General features: G+C 36.0%; 4 protein-coding genes across 6 annotated transcripts in view; all 4 read right to left on the reverse strand.

Moving 5' to 3' along the window:
- Positions 1–2,305: 2,305 nt before the first annotated feature.
- LOC18016084 (probable WRKY transcription factor 16) overlaps positions 2,306–14,508 on the reverse strand; it is a 45,325-nt gene continuing 33,122 nt past the window's right edge. The window contains exons 7-10 of the mRNA XM_006398138.2: positions 3,047–3,601; positions 2,754–2,961; positions 2,438–2,683; positions 2,306–2,322 (exon numbers count right to left, since the gene is read on the reverse strand). Coding sequence (XP_006398201.2) covers positions 2,306–2,322; positions 2,438–2,683; positions 2,754–2,961; positions 3,047–3,601 — 1,026 coding nt within the window. The remainder of the gene's footprint in view (positions 2,323–2,437; positions 2,684–2,753; positions 2,962–3,046; positions 3,602–14,508) is intronic.
- On the reverse strand, positions 3,628–6,841 carry LOC18016305 (protein NUCLEAR FUSION DEFECTIVE 4). The gene is made up of 3 exons (XM_006398128.2): positions 6,457–6,841; positions 4,590–5,524; positions 3,628–4,503 (listed from the first exon to the last, which is right to left on the reverse strand). The coding sequence occupies exons 1-3, from the start codon at positions 6,763–6,765 to the stop codon at positions 4,035–4,037; spliced, it is 1,713 nt and encodes a 570-aa protein (XP_006398191.1). The 5' UTR covers positions 6,766–6,841; the 3' UTR covers positions 3,628–4,034.
- LOC18016306 lies at positions 7,776–9,289 on the reverse strand. 2 transcript variants are annotated; one of them, XM_024155215.1, is made up of 3 exons: positions 8,657–9,289; positions 8,387–8,526; positions 7,776–8,289 (listed from the first exon to the last, which is right to left on the reverse strand). In XM_024155215.1, exons 2-3 carry the CDS (start codon positions 8,474–8,476, stop codon positions 7,975–7,977), a joined length of 405 nt encoding a protein of 134 aa, XP_024010983.1. In that variant the 5' UTR covers positions 8,477–8,526; positions 8,657–9,289; the 3' UTR covers positions 7,776–7,974. The 2 variants fall into 2 exon arrangements, with proteins under 2 accessions (XP_024010983.1, XP_024010982.1); XM_024155214.1 differs by having other exon boundaries at positions 8,612–9,289.
- On the reverse strand, positions 11,978–13,177 carry LOC18016307 (inhibitor of trypsin and hageman factor). 2 transcript variants are annotated; one of them, XM_006398130.2, is made up of 2 exons: positions 13,049–13,177; positions 11,978–12,275 (listed from the first exon to the last, which is right to left on the reverse strand). In XM_006398130.2, the coding sequence occupies exons 1-2, from the start codon at positions 13,128–13,130 to the stop codon at positions 12,064–12,066; spliced, it is 294 nt and encodes a 97-aa protein (XP_006398193.1). In that variant the 5' UTR covers positions 13,131–13,177; the 3' UTR covers positions 11,978–12,063. The 2 variants fall into 2 exon arrangements, with proteins under 2 accessions (XP_006398193.1, XP_024010984.1); XM_024155216.1 differs by having other exon boundaries at positions 11,978–12,289; positions 13,049–13,169.

Raw genomic sequence — 14,508 nt, forward strand, 5'->3', positions numbered from 1 at the left:
AAGCGAAAATGAGAAATGGGGAGAGCTGGGCTCTATTTATATGGAAAAAGCGAATCATTGCGATTTCTCGAGTTCCGCGCTTTGTAACGTCTCCATTTCCCGCCTGAACCAACGCGTCTTTTCAGTTCCCCGCAAGCAAAAATACTAAAATACCCTCGCGAAGATATCAAAGGAATAAAGAAAGGTGTAAGTCAGGAAACCAACATCGCCAACCTCGATCATTAACCGATCTAGCTCTAATTCGGCAAAAGTCAGTCAGGTCCGTTTATCGAACTGGGGGGGGACATACTGTTGGTGGTACGCTCCGCTCCCCGGTTCGGACCGGTTAAAGACCGAGACCGGCCCAATTGATCCCGGTTTACGAAGGTCTTAGCCGAAGTGGGCCTGGCCTGACGGCACGGCCCATGAGAAAGAAGCCCAGCGACGAGAGGCGGTGAGAGCCGAACGGGAAGCCCTAAGACGTCTCCTCGTTCTTGTAGAATTGTTACTGTAGAAGGGATCTTTTTCGGACCCGGAAAATAGAGACCTGAATATTGTATTGAGTTCGTCGAGAGACCTCCGAACTGAACGAACTGTAATTGAGAACTTAATAAAATTTAATCAACTTAATCTCTTTCGAACTCAAATTACTGGACCGACCTCGAATAGTTGAATACCATAATCAACAATGCTTAATCGAATATAATATCTGAAACTTTTTCTCTTTCCCTTTATTTTTTGTTGCTCTTTAGATCCGTTTGTAAGGGTTAAAAAAAAAAAAAAAAAAAAAGATAAGATAAGAGGTTTTCAGAAGAGAAACAAAGTACAACTTGAAAGAGAAAAGTTTCAGATTTGCACCTTCCATTGGATTTAGAGAAACTCTCTTCTCGTTTCCTTTTTCTAATCTTCAGGATTGCAGATTCAACATTTCTTCTATACCGACTTCTCTTAAAAGCGGCAATGTTTCCAGACCTGTAGAATAACCACGTGGATCCATTGATGAAGCAAGTAGCTTCTTTATGCATGTGAAAAAATGTATTTCAAACCTTCAGATGCAAACATATAAGTTGAGAATTTTCAGTCCTTGAGATAAAGGCACATAGATGCGAAAACAGTTTCTCAGATGAGTTTTTGTTACAGAAAGACAAAAATATATCTGATATCCACAGAATGTTAGTTTCTGTATGTCTAAATGCATCTGTAAGATAAAGAGTACAGTACCTGGCGTTGATCTCTGCTCTTGTTTTTAACAATACCCAAAGATTTTGCTAAAAAAAACTTCTGGAGACCATAGCAGAACAGAGAGGTACAGAAAGAGTAAAGAGCAAATGGGTATGATGATGATCGTTCATAGAAGAGGTAAAGGATGATTGAAAAATCAGTTATGTAACATAACTTATGTTTTCTACTTAAGATAACTCATGATGAATATCAAAGTGGAATCACAGGAGGAGATTACGCTAATGCAAACTCAAAACAGAGTAGAAAGAAATAGTTGCTGTTACTCAAATGTTTTCTCTGAGCTTAGACAAGACATTAAAGGAAGATAGTATTGCTGCTTTTGCTTTGGTTTGAAGGTCACCTTATTAAATGATTTGACTTAGGGGATTTACTATAATAGCATTTCGCGCAGAAAAACAGGTTCTTTTTTTCTTTTTAATCGTTTGGATTGATTTCAACTAAAAAGGGGAAAGAGTACTCAAAGGTCACAAAAACAGAGCATAGAGCTCTTAAAAAACAGAGCATAAGCAAAATGAAACAAAGGCACAAGCGGAATTCACACGCCAAAACGAGCCTCTGAACGGATCCGATAATGAATAACCAGGTTGGACAACTATTACTAGACAAGACTGAAACCGACCATCAAAAGTAACACACTTCACAATGTCTTGAGCAATGGAGTTGTCGAGACACCAAGAGGAAGCTAGAAAGCTGTGAGTTGGTGAAGTGTGGAACGGACTTGTTATATGCTCCGGATGAGAATTATTACAGACTCCAGGAAACAATTATTAATAACCGGGATTAAGTGATATCCACAAACGAAGCAGATCGACATGAAAATGCCTCGGGTGAAGCTGTTTTGCTCGAAAGAGGTCGTCATTGCTTGCAAGATGATGAAGAGATAGAGAATGGGAAAACAGTGAAGGAAGAAATCGTCTTGTAATCATGAGTGTTTATTTCCTTAGCTAAAAGCATATGGTTTCCTACCAAGGCTGGATTCAGACAAAGGTCAAATCATGTATCTTGATGAAATATAACTCCATCGAAAGAGCCTTGTATCTTGGACTTTCAAAAAGTCTAGCACCCGACTCTGTTTTAATTAGAGTCATGAGAAAACAGAAACTGTTGTACAATGACATACATCAACTATCAACTTGTTGTAGTTGCACCACAGTTTGCAATCATAATTTAAGAAGTCTTCTGATTCTTCTCAAAAGATCCAACCATCTATTTTCACCTTGTTCCACGTCCTCTGTCCTTGAGCTTGCCTCCCAAGAACCAGATTCATAAACTAAACTGAAACCGCACTTCTGTACCTCACAACTCGTAACCTTGCCACTACCATCTGTCACTTCAAATTCAATGGAAGCCTTGGTAGGAACACATCCCTTCTCACCATCCTCTTCTTGATATCTATTGATATTCAACCATTTGGTGTACCCCATGAACACATGAGTCGACTTAATTGTGCGTTGCTCATCGCCTGTCTCGGATAAACCTCCAATAAGGCAATTAAAATTTGCTAGAGGATGTCTTAGCATTGTTGAACTCACATCTGCATTTCACCTGGAGGTTGTTATTTTGAATTTTGTGGTCCTGAAACGAGACAACAGCAGACAGAGCTATTCCAACAAATCCACTTTCACTCCAATGTCGTGGCAGCTCCGGGTCTAACACTGCTCCAGAAGCTTTGTGGCTAAACCAAGCAGGAACTTCACATCCAGGAAAACAAGTGGTAACCAAAGCTTCAAAATCAAGACCCTGTAAAGTAAAAGCGAAGATGAATGATTAATATAACTTTTAAACCGTTGATATAGAGAGGAAAGTGAGAGAGAGAGAGAGAGACCTTATTGTGGCGATTCAATGCATCTGCAATCATCCGTCTCTTATTGTGAGCATAGCATATGATGTCATTCTTTGCGTCGTGCTCTAGTTTTTCACAGTTAGTGAAAATGAATGAGGAGGGGACCTGCTGCGTTGGCATTAGAAGAGCCAGCGGACTCGCTACTGTTTTCAGTGAGCTGCAAGCATGTGCATCTAAGCACGGTGCTTGGTCTTTGAAGTTCCCACTGTGTAATAATATCTTCGGCAACTCTTTTACTGAGGTCCCATCAAGTAGCAAAATCTCCAGATTTTCCATGTTCTCCTTAATATCAGGAAAACTGCTAAGCTTCTCACAGCCAGAGAGTATTAGTTCTTTAAGAGCCTTCAGCTTGTCTAGACAGTCAGGTAGGAAATCCAACATTTTGCAGTCTTTCAGATTTAATAACACAAGTTTCTGGAAGTTTTGGATGGTCCGAGGAAGACTCTCGATTGCACTGCCATCTAAATGTAGAAATTCAAGATTTTCATAAACCAGCTTAAAGTTGATAAAGTTTGAGCAGCCACTGAGAATGAGAGTCTTCAGGGAGATTAAATCCAGCCGAACGTTGATATTTTATGTCATAGTTTCGAATTTCATAGGGAAACTACTGACACTAGCACCAATAGTTCATTCAAATTCAAAATGTCACAAGTCTATTAAACAACTAAACAATACAGAAACCACACACACAAAAAAACTCTTAACCCGGTTAGGATTGTTCTGTAAGAAAGATCCCAGTTCGCTAAACTCTGAATGTCCCCGAGACTCAACTCCCCGGTCCAATTTACCAATCCATTGCCACAAAAATAATATTATGAACTCTTCTTCTGGCCAAAGTTATGTCCTAAGATTCCCTCTTTCCTTCTTATTTCTACCCACAAAAAAAAGATCAAAACTTCTGTGCACTAACACAGCGCTGCACAAGTTTCAGTTGTCATTTTCAACTCTTTTATCCATTGGAGTCAAAAATCTAAGAATACAGCATGCTTGAAGCTATCCGATCTTGTTCAAAACGTTTATAGGCTCGTCTAGTTCTCATAAACAAGAAAACACTTGAACCTAGTCCAATCACTGACAAGCATCCCCACCACAGAAACGTTAGGAGATAACAGTCTCGTCCCATACATATAACCGACTCCGTCTTTGACCCGGCTATGCTATGGGATTCATAGACCAATGCAGCTAAGAAACCGTACACCAACGATCCTATCGGTATGTTTGTGATGAGGATGTTGTGGTTAACCCCGACACTGTTGGGTCCAAATAGCTCAGATGTTATGGAAACCGCTGCTGCAAATATGAAACCCGAGCTTAGACCGATTAGAGCTGTTCCGGCTTGTAACGCTGACAAACTTCCTGATGATGCTAGCAAGAAGAGAGCAACTGTGGTTGGTAAAAGAGCAACGGTAAGCCACCCGGTTCTAGCAAAATAAAACTTCCTGCAAATTTCATATTGCAATAACATCATAAATCTTCTCATGATGTTAGAACCAGAGGAATGTAAAAGCTTGTGTAAGGGACTTACGCTCTGATGTAGTCTGGTGTTGCTGAAAGTAATCGACCGAAGAATGAGAAAGACGAATAAAGTGTGACAAGAGTTGTTGTCTCGGAGCTGTGTCCTAAAGATTGTGCAATCTGTCCAAGGTTATTGCTATAGACAAGTCCAATCGTGCCACCGCAAAAATAAGCTATATAGTAAAGCCAGAAATCTGATCTGCACAAGAGCAAAGACAGAGGATGTTCTTCTCCAAGCATTCCAAGCTGGTTTCTTGTAATGAGCTTATTGCAACAAGATACGTTGTCATCTTCGATGAAACTCTTTTGATCAGGAGTTATGGCTGTTCGCACTACATCATCGTTTAGCAACTGATAGCCTTCGAGGCTGGCTTCACGTGTGGCCAATCCTTTATGCATCTCAAGGTCATCAACATCAACAAGAATGAAACCGGAGCCTTCTAAACGGAAACTGGAGTGGACATTGTGCAGATACCAATTACGAGCGTAGACTAAACCAGGAAGGCATAAAGGGAGAATCAAGAGAAGTATTGATCCACCAAAGAGAAGACGAGCTGAGGTTACATCAGAAGTCTTTGAACCAAAGAGTAGCAGATAAACACCGTTCAACACCGCTAATATGTTAAGCAGGAGAAACATGAGAGAGTCTCTACGAACTCCATCTGGTGGAAGAGGTTCAAGAGGAGGTTGGCGAAGAATAGGGATGAGAGCAGCGAAGGAGATAATAAGAGGTATAAGGGCGTTTAAGAGAAGGTATAGCTGTGTGGAAACAGGATTGATTGCGTTGTAAGCAAGAGTGTATAACGCAGCACTTACGCCATTGAAGCTCACTGTGAGTGATAGTGCAAGTGACCTGTTTGCAGGGAAGTTTCTGATGCAGAGCACAAAGCAGACTGTGTTAAACCAACAGATACTTAGCCCAGCTAGCAAACAACACAGAAACACCTGCCACAACATCACAGAAACAATACTTAGTCATAAGAAAGTTAATCATTCCCACTGAAAAAAAATATATATTTTTTTAAACTGACTAGGCTCAGCGTGAGATAATTCCAAAAAAAAAAATCATACAGCCATTTACACTTTCATCGCAAAACTCAAAATTATATGATCTCACATGACAAAGAAAAAGAAAAAAAAAACATTGCTGCAAGAGAAACACTTTTAAAAAATTCGGTGACAAAGAATAATAATATTTATATATACACAAAATGAAGATCCAATCACAAGAACCAACAAAGATTCTAGATTTATAAAACCCCAGACAAAGCCGAAACAGGCCAAAGAAAACCACGTGCGACCAAACAGTCATATGAAAATTCACTTCTGAACTACCAGTCAACTCTTCTTCCAAACTTCCAAATCTTAATTTCGTCTCATTTGCACCAAAATATTTTATAAAAGAAAAATATGAATACTAACAACATGTAGTTAAGATGAAGCACATTACTATAAACACATCTCTTATATAAACATTAAGTCACAAACAACATTGATATAAAATTGGAAGACAAATAGATATTGATGTTCTTAGTCTTTAGAGCGATAGAGTAATGAAACTACATTGGTTAATTTATCTAAAAAGCTGAAGAATTGAATATGTGAGTTAACTATGTAAAGCTAAACGAGTGATTTAATTGATAAAGCCATAGAGTACTGAAACTACATTACTTGATTATCTGTAAAGCTGAAGAAATTGATAAAGATCAACTATACTTGCCCATCATAAAACCAAATTCGAATTCTCTAATGTGGTTTTTATAACTTCCGTCATGAACTTTGTGGAATCATCAAAATGTCAAATTGATTCACGATTAAAAGAAGAAAAAAAGAGAATCTGATCAGCAAATTGAAATGCCGAGGAAATATTTTGTTACCAGAATGTACGGCAAAGAGATAATGTTAGTGATGACGAGCCACTGAACACCATAGCCAACGAAACCCATTATCGCCGCCGCGAAGAGAACCGTCCAGAGAGGGAAATACAAGAGTGCTAGTCCCGATGACCAACCAAACACTTTCCCGAGATCCGAAGCGACGGCGAGATAGTTCAACTGTACCTGAGAGATCCCTAGAACCGATTTCAAATCCGACGAGTACGTCGAGAAATCGAAATTTGTACCAGTGAAAGCTTGAATCCAGATCGTCGCCACCAGAATCATCCATTTTCGCGATTGTCCCGCCATCTCTTCTTCCACCGTCTTTTACAATCGCCGACGTCGATTCCTAAATCTCCGGAGAGATTTGTTTGTTTGGTTTGTTTTTTCTCTCTGGATTCGATGAGTTTGTTAGTGACTGACTTGTGTAGCTTCGCTGGTTTTAGAATCTGAGAAAGAGGCCCAAAACGAAAAACGAATCATATGGTTCACGTGGCGGCATCTTCATCTTGGTGTAAACCGAGTTGAAAGATCGATTTTATGCGGTTAACTTTCCTTGTTTGTTTGTTGGTTTAAATTTAAAACCATGCAACAAATCAAAATACAATCTGTAAAATATTATTACATTAATTAATAATTAATTATATGGTCCTTATTATATGTATTGAGAAAACTTCATTAAAAGTTCTCCAATTTTTAACAATTTTTATTAAAACATATAAATTTTCCTTGTTTTAAAGTTAAATGTGTGTATATATATATGGAAGCTCTTTAGTCTAGTGGTTGACTAAATAATGGAAACAAGCTTATAAAGAAATTTTCGGTACAATACAAATGGAGCCGTTTATCATGATCATATGATCTTTGTGGAGTGAATAGTATTGACCGTTATAGAATTATGTTTGTAATAGTTTTTATAATTAATTTGTTCACTGTAAAAAAAGAAAAAAATTTAAATATACAAACTACTAAAATGATCAAAAAATAGTAATGATTGTCTTGGTCAGATAATCAAATGCTATTTTCCATATTAAACCAACAAATTGCTGGATTATTGATTACACATATTACAAATCGATGTGGATGGCAGTATTTTAGAAGGAAATTTGTAAATTATTAGTTTATGTAAAAAAAATTATGTGCCAAATTTCGAATGGTAACTCTTTGGCTCTGTTGTGTTTAGAAGAGCAAGCAACCCTAATCACATATAGATACCTTCACCAACACTTCATTATAAAACAACGCAAAGAATAGACACATGTGTAAGACACGCCTAGCCAAAAGTGGAACAAGTTTACCAAAACAAACAAAGATGGTGATGAATCGATTCCTTTGCTCGATTTAAAAAAGCAAAATGGTTCCCTATGAAGATATATTCAAAGAGACCAACTTGCCATAAGCGAGAGAGAGAGCCTAAGACCTATCACAAGCTAATAATACATACATAATTAGTTCCTACAAGCTTTAACACGTATTGAGAATCTGACATTATAACCTACTGTTAGTAATGGGCCTAACTCACACCCAAAAGCTACTTTTGCCTGATAGCCTGATACCATTGGCTGATGGGTTGACAAAGGGTTTAGTCTCACTTTTAGGAAACAGAAGATCCACACCTGAACGTGTAGCAGCATCCTGAAAGGTCGTATCTTTCGATGAGGAGGTGCTAGTTTCTTGCGGTGCTTCAACAGGGCAATGAAGCACAGGTGGTGTTGAGTTTTGTCTCTGAAACATAAGCTTGGCAATAAGATCTCCTGGAAGATCAATGTCAAGCTTATAATCTGACACAAGTTCAACTATGGGTTTCAATCTTCCAACATCTCTGTTTTCAGCCTGTATATTGAATCCCAAAACATAGATTAGTGATCTCTAATATCAGCACCAATGAAACAATATTAAACACATGGGAAGATGTAGAACCAGTTCTTACTTTTTCCAGGGCAGAGCGTCTTAAATCGGTGATCTCTTTCATTAAAAGAGTAGTCGCTGAAAAGTCTCTAAGCTTGAACAAACATATCATTCGGACTGCAGGAATGTATTGATGAACCTCTATGAGATCTCTAACAAATTCTGCAAAAGAAAAAAAAAAAGAGTAATAAGACCTTACTTCGTGATTCTTCTTTTATTATGTATCAGAGACGTTTTAGAATTTAACCTGGGATCTTGAGTTTGAGACCAAGCAAGTGAAAGAGTTCTGGACCTTGTTTGTAATGAAAAACAGATGTGGCAAGTAGCACGGTCTCTTCTTCATTGATCAAACTCTTTAAATCATACGCCAAGATGAATAGCAAAAAGGCCAAAGCCTCGAGAGATGATCTTGGCGCTTCGATTATTATCTTCCCTTTCCAGAGATTTGCCACTTGCGTAGCCTTCTTCCGCGTTTGAGCCTTGTTCGATCCTCCGATTTCTGCGAGCTCTTCAAAACACAGAACTAAGGTCTCCAAGACTGAATCTTGTAAACCAAGTTCTTGGCCTCGATGAGCCTCCCTGATTTGTCCCTCTACTAGGTCCAAAACAAATTTTGCTGGATTAGATTTAGCTCTAAGATAACTGGATACTTCATGAAGACCAGGAGAAGCTGAGGAGAATTCACGAAGCAAGAGAGCCTCCACATTAGACAGCTCAGTCTCTGCTGCAACATGCTGCTGCTCGTGCTTAACAAGCTCACTGCTCTTCAGTCTCAACTCTGTCTTCTTCAACTCAAGTTCGTTTTGAGTGTTCTTCAGTGATGTCCTAAGCTCAATGAGTGTCTTCTCTTCTGACTTGATATGGTTCCTTAGCAAATCAAGTTCCTTTTCTTTGTCACTAGCTTCGATCTCTGTTGCTTCAATCTTCTTTTGGTTTCCCTAACTTCAAGCTCAGAATTTGAAGCTCTTCTTTCATTAGCTCTACTTCCTTAGACCTCTTCTCACCAACCATGTCACAATAGTCATGTAAAGTCTTCAATATCTGAGACGATTCAGCTTTTAATTTCTCCAACGAATGGCAGAGTTTCTGTCTCTTGGAAACAGTAAGTGTAAAATCGTCTTCGAACCAATTGTTCTCCATAGCAAGTGACCAAATGGATTCAACAGCTATGTACAGGAGAGCAAATAGAAACCTGCAAAACCCAAGTTCAAGAGAAAAGAAAAAATTGATCAAAGTTGGAAACAACTGTTCTTCAAAATCAAAATCAAAACCAAAATCGACGGAAAAAATGCTAGAAATTAAATTATTATATCAAAGGTTTCCAGAAGCTAAACACATTATACCAAAATCAACCACACAGGTCAAAGAAGAAAGTGTTCTTCAAGTTTAAAGAGCAAGAACAGAGAAAGAAACTAGAGAAATGTTAGTGAATAAACCATAGGCACAGAAATAACAGCAAAATCGAACATATACAGAATTACAGAAGCCAAAACTTCAAGAAGAACTCAAACAAGTCACAGAGGAGAATATACCCACAAGTGAAATTAAACCCTGGACGGAAAATTAACAAAAAAAATCGAAACATATCCAGAAGCTTAATGTTCAAAAAGAACTTAAACCAGGTCTCACTGATATATACATTCAGAAGCAAATAAAATAAAATAAAAATCCCCTAGATTGGATGAAAGTAAGGCAAAAAAAGAAAAAGAATAGAAATGCAACAAGTAACTAAAAAGATAGAGAAGAAATGAGACGTACAACAGAGAAAGTGGGAGTATCTGTATGTAGTACTAGTGACATCTGTGATTCTGCAGGAGGAAGAAGACCAAAAGAAGAGTGGAGAAAAGGACGATATTGACCATGAACGGAGCGAAGAGATTTTTCTTTAGTTCAAATTGTTACGGATGGAGGAAAAAAGGCCCATTGGACTCTCATCCATTTTAATTGTTAAAAGTCCAATGACATAATTAGCTTTTTGTTTTTTTTTTTAATCATCTGTTGAATTTAAAATTATTAGCTAAGGGAGTTTTTTCCATCCTCTCTCTTCTCTCATCTCTATCGTTGAGAGAGAGGAAGCACTTTTTCTCCCTTTTGTTCATATTCTGATTAATATCGGATAATAATCTCCGGTTTCAACCGGTAATAAGTTTCCGATTTATTTGGATTTTGGTTTTCCGGTTTTCGGATTTCTTTTGCTGATCTTATTTGTTTGTTGATTTGTTCTATTGGAGCTTGTAAAACCATCACTAGTCCTTAATGAAGTGAAGGATTAACTCTTGCTAGAAAAATCATGGATTCTATGGTAAAGCAAAGGTTTCCGGATATGTTCTGATGTCTTCTCGCCCATTTCTCCTCTGCACTTTGGTCCTCTTATAGTGAGGCGGTGGTTATCGGATCTGGTAGTTTGTGTTGAGATTTTTCTTCGACTTTGGGCATCGTCATCTCTTAACTGAGAGATTAAGATCTCTCTAAATCCCTTTAAAAGCCTTGATGACGTTGGGTTATTAGTCTTGAGTCAAAGATGATCGGCATGATTAATCGAAGATATCAAATCTTGGCCAATTTCTCATACAGATTCTAATTGGAGGAGTCATTAAAAAAGAAGGAAGAAGCAGAAGTGTTTCTTATGAAGTCTTTGTGGCGCCAGATGATGATTTGGCGGTGAGAAGACCGTCGGCAAGAAGACCACAGTTGGCAGAGATTTCGACAGTGAAGCAACATTTTTTCTCTTCAGATGCCATGTGCCTTTGTTTTCTTTTTTTGATCAACACGTGTTTCGACGTGTTTTATCTTTTTTTTGTGTTGATCTCAAATTGTATTGGTCCTATTGTGGGTTTTAGAACACTCTGTAATTACTTTTTTTGGGCTTTCTAGTAATGGACTTGTTGACCAAAAAAAAAAACTAAATAACATCTGAATTCCATTGTTCAAACTTTTCATCTCATATTTGATTAAGTTTATTTTAGAACCGAATTATTCATATTTTTATCCGCTATTCTATGTTTTTGATATTCAAAAATAGACATCATTAATTCACAACTCTTACATATATAGATGATGAAAAAAAAAGATGAAAACAAAGATTATTAATCAAAATCCCATCAAATAGATATATAAACTTGACAATACAATAAATATTAGAAATAGCACTTCTATTTCTATTTTATTCAGGAGAAAACAAGAAATAGTTCTAAGACTTATCATAGCTTAACATAAAATTGAATCATGAAAAAAAAACAACATATATAGATCATCCGATAATGTGACGGTTAGTGACCGGACCGTTGGGGCAATTGTAGCCTGGAACATTTATTTTTTTACTTGTTTTGTCTCCAAAAAAAATTAAATCCCACATATATACTAATCTCTATTTGTGTCAACAAATGAATCGTTTATAAAATTAAAGTTAATTCATCATTAAAAAGGTAAATTGTCTTTATAGATTTGGCCATTACTTTTTTGTCATCTCTTAATTCCTTTTGACAAGAATAGAAAAATATTTTCTATTTTATAATGTAAGCCTAATGATATCCTCAAATTTTAAAAATATCACAAATTTTATGTTAAAAAGACTTCCTAAAATATTTAAAATTTTAATGCATTACATGAAATATTAGAGATATTTGCATTATTCAGGAGAAAACAAGAAATAGTTATAACTGAGTCATGAAAAAGAAACAACAACATATAGTAGCTAGATCATCCGACAATGGGACGAGTAATGACTGGACCGTTGGGGCAATTGTCATTTGGAACATAGAGAAGGACACGATTACAACAACTGATGGCTCGTACATAAATAACATCTTGAGGATATATAAAAGCAGTCACATATGGATTGTCACTTTCAATTTTTTTCTTTGCTTCGATTCCACTCACACCTATTAGCTCTGGCCATTCCACCTTCAATCCTACACACACCATGCTACAAGTGGTTAATCTTTGGTATTAATGTATATGGTAGTACTGCTTGTAGAAACATATTTGGTCAATTAGAGATTTTGCACTAGGTTTTCAGATTCAATTCTCCTAAAATATAATATGGTAGTTTGGATCAAACCAACTTGTTTTTGTGAGTTTTCAAAATTTGGAAACAAAAACTTTATATTTCAAACTTCTTTATCATTTTGTAAATCGCCATGGGAGATAAACATAATAGAAATGATCAAGGGTGCTCACTCTAGATAAATGGAGTCGATCTAATCAAAAACCAACCTAAAATTTATCCTATTAAGTTAAAAATAATTTTACTTAAAATGAATCTGAATACCAGCACAAAGGAGAATATCAAATGTAATTAATTTCAATATAGAAAACAAATGATGCAATATTGATCAAACCTGAATCTAAACAAAACCAAAATTGAAACATCATCAAAACTGATTTATACTAGTTTGGTTTCACAGATCACGAGTTACCGATCACGGTAAAAGTAATAACTACCATTTTACCTCTTGCATAGGACCATGGTTACTACTTGACATACGATCTTAGTATGTATACCAAATAAAAAAGTTATTAGTATGTATACCAAATAAAAAAGTTATTAATATGTAAACCAATTGAAAAAACTAACTAGATCTAGAACACGACTAGCAAATCAATCAACATTATGATTTTTTACAGTAATTGATGGATTTTTGAGCTAATATCGTTTGTAGAAAAAAGTATAGATGTACATTACCTGGAAATCGAGATTGGCATGCCTTCCCTGAGCATGCACAGAATTCACATTTGGGACCAACAGTTGGACACTTGTTTTGCATTTTGTGTCTTTTCTTGATTCGTCAGATTTTACGATAATTGATAATCTTTCAAATGATAATATTTTAGTTCAACTTATTGATCAACATATATATCAAACATATATGTTGCCTTTTACTAAGGAAACTAACAACTACAAGACTATCTGTTGTCATTAAAAATGAGTTAATAGTAACATATCTCAATTAAATGACACTGATTGTTTTCCCACTATTTTATGACACCTTAAAAAAAAGATATTTTAATTGATGCACATTTAAAAATAGAATCGAAGCATAGTTATTTTAGTTTATGACATATTAAATTTGATACTGCCTGATGACATGACATGACGTAAAACATTATATATTCTTTTGTTTTGTCTCCAAAAAATTATAAATCTCATTTATAGACTAATTACTTTTTGTGTCAACAAATGAATCTTTTATAAAGTTAAAGGTAATTCGTCATTAAAAAGGTAAAATGTCTTTATATTTTTGGCCATTATTTTTTTTGTTATATCTTAATTCCTTTTAACATGAATAGAAACATATTTTCTGTTTTATTTTGTAAACCTAGTGATACCCTCAAACTTTAAACATATCACAAAATTTATGTAGGTGAATAAACCATAGGCACAAAAATAACTGAAAAATCGAACATACAGAATTACAGAAGGCAAAACTTCAAGAAAAACTCAAACAAGGTCACAGAGGAGAATATACCCAGAAGTGAAACTAAACCCTAGATGGAAAATTAACAAAAAAAAAAATCAAACATACCCATAAGCTTAATGTTCAAGAAAAACTCGAGCTAGGTCTCACTGATGAATACATCACAAGGATACACCCAAAAAAAAAATCCCTAATTGGATGAAAGTAAGGCATAGAAGAAAAAGAACAGAAATGAAACAAGTAACTAAAATGATAGAGAACAAATGTGACGTACAAGAGAGAAAGTGGGAGTATCATTGTGTAGTGACAGTCTGTGATTCTGCAAGAGGAAGAAGACCAAAAGAAGAATGAAGAAAAGGACGATATTGACTATGAACGGGCGAAGAAGAGATTTTTCTTTAGTTAAAATTGTGACGGTTGATGGAGAATAAGACCCATTAAGCTCTCATCCATTTTAATGTAGGTTCATTGGACTCTCATCCATTTAAATTGTTAAAAGTCCAGTGATATAATTAGCTTTAAGAATAACACCCCAATTCCATTGTCCAAAATTCTCAACCAAATTATTCATATTTTACCCACTAATATTGGTTTCTGATATTCGATACATCACGAATTCATGACTCTATATATGATTAAAAAGAAAATCTATTATAGTTACTAATCGAAATCCCATATAACAGATATATAAACTTAACGATACAATATAGCTTAGAAATAGCTTTTC

The sequence above is a fragment of the Eutrema salsugineum genome, unplaced genomic scaffold (genome assembly GCF_000478725.1).
Source record: "Eutrema salsugineum unplaced genomic scaffold, Eutsalg1_0 scaffold_20, whole genome shotgun sequence".
In the NCBI taxonomy this organism is placed as follows: Eukaryota; Viridiplantae; Streptophyta; class Magnoliopsida; order Brassicales; family Brassicaceae; genus Eutrema; species Eutrema salsugineum.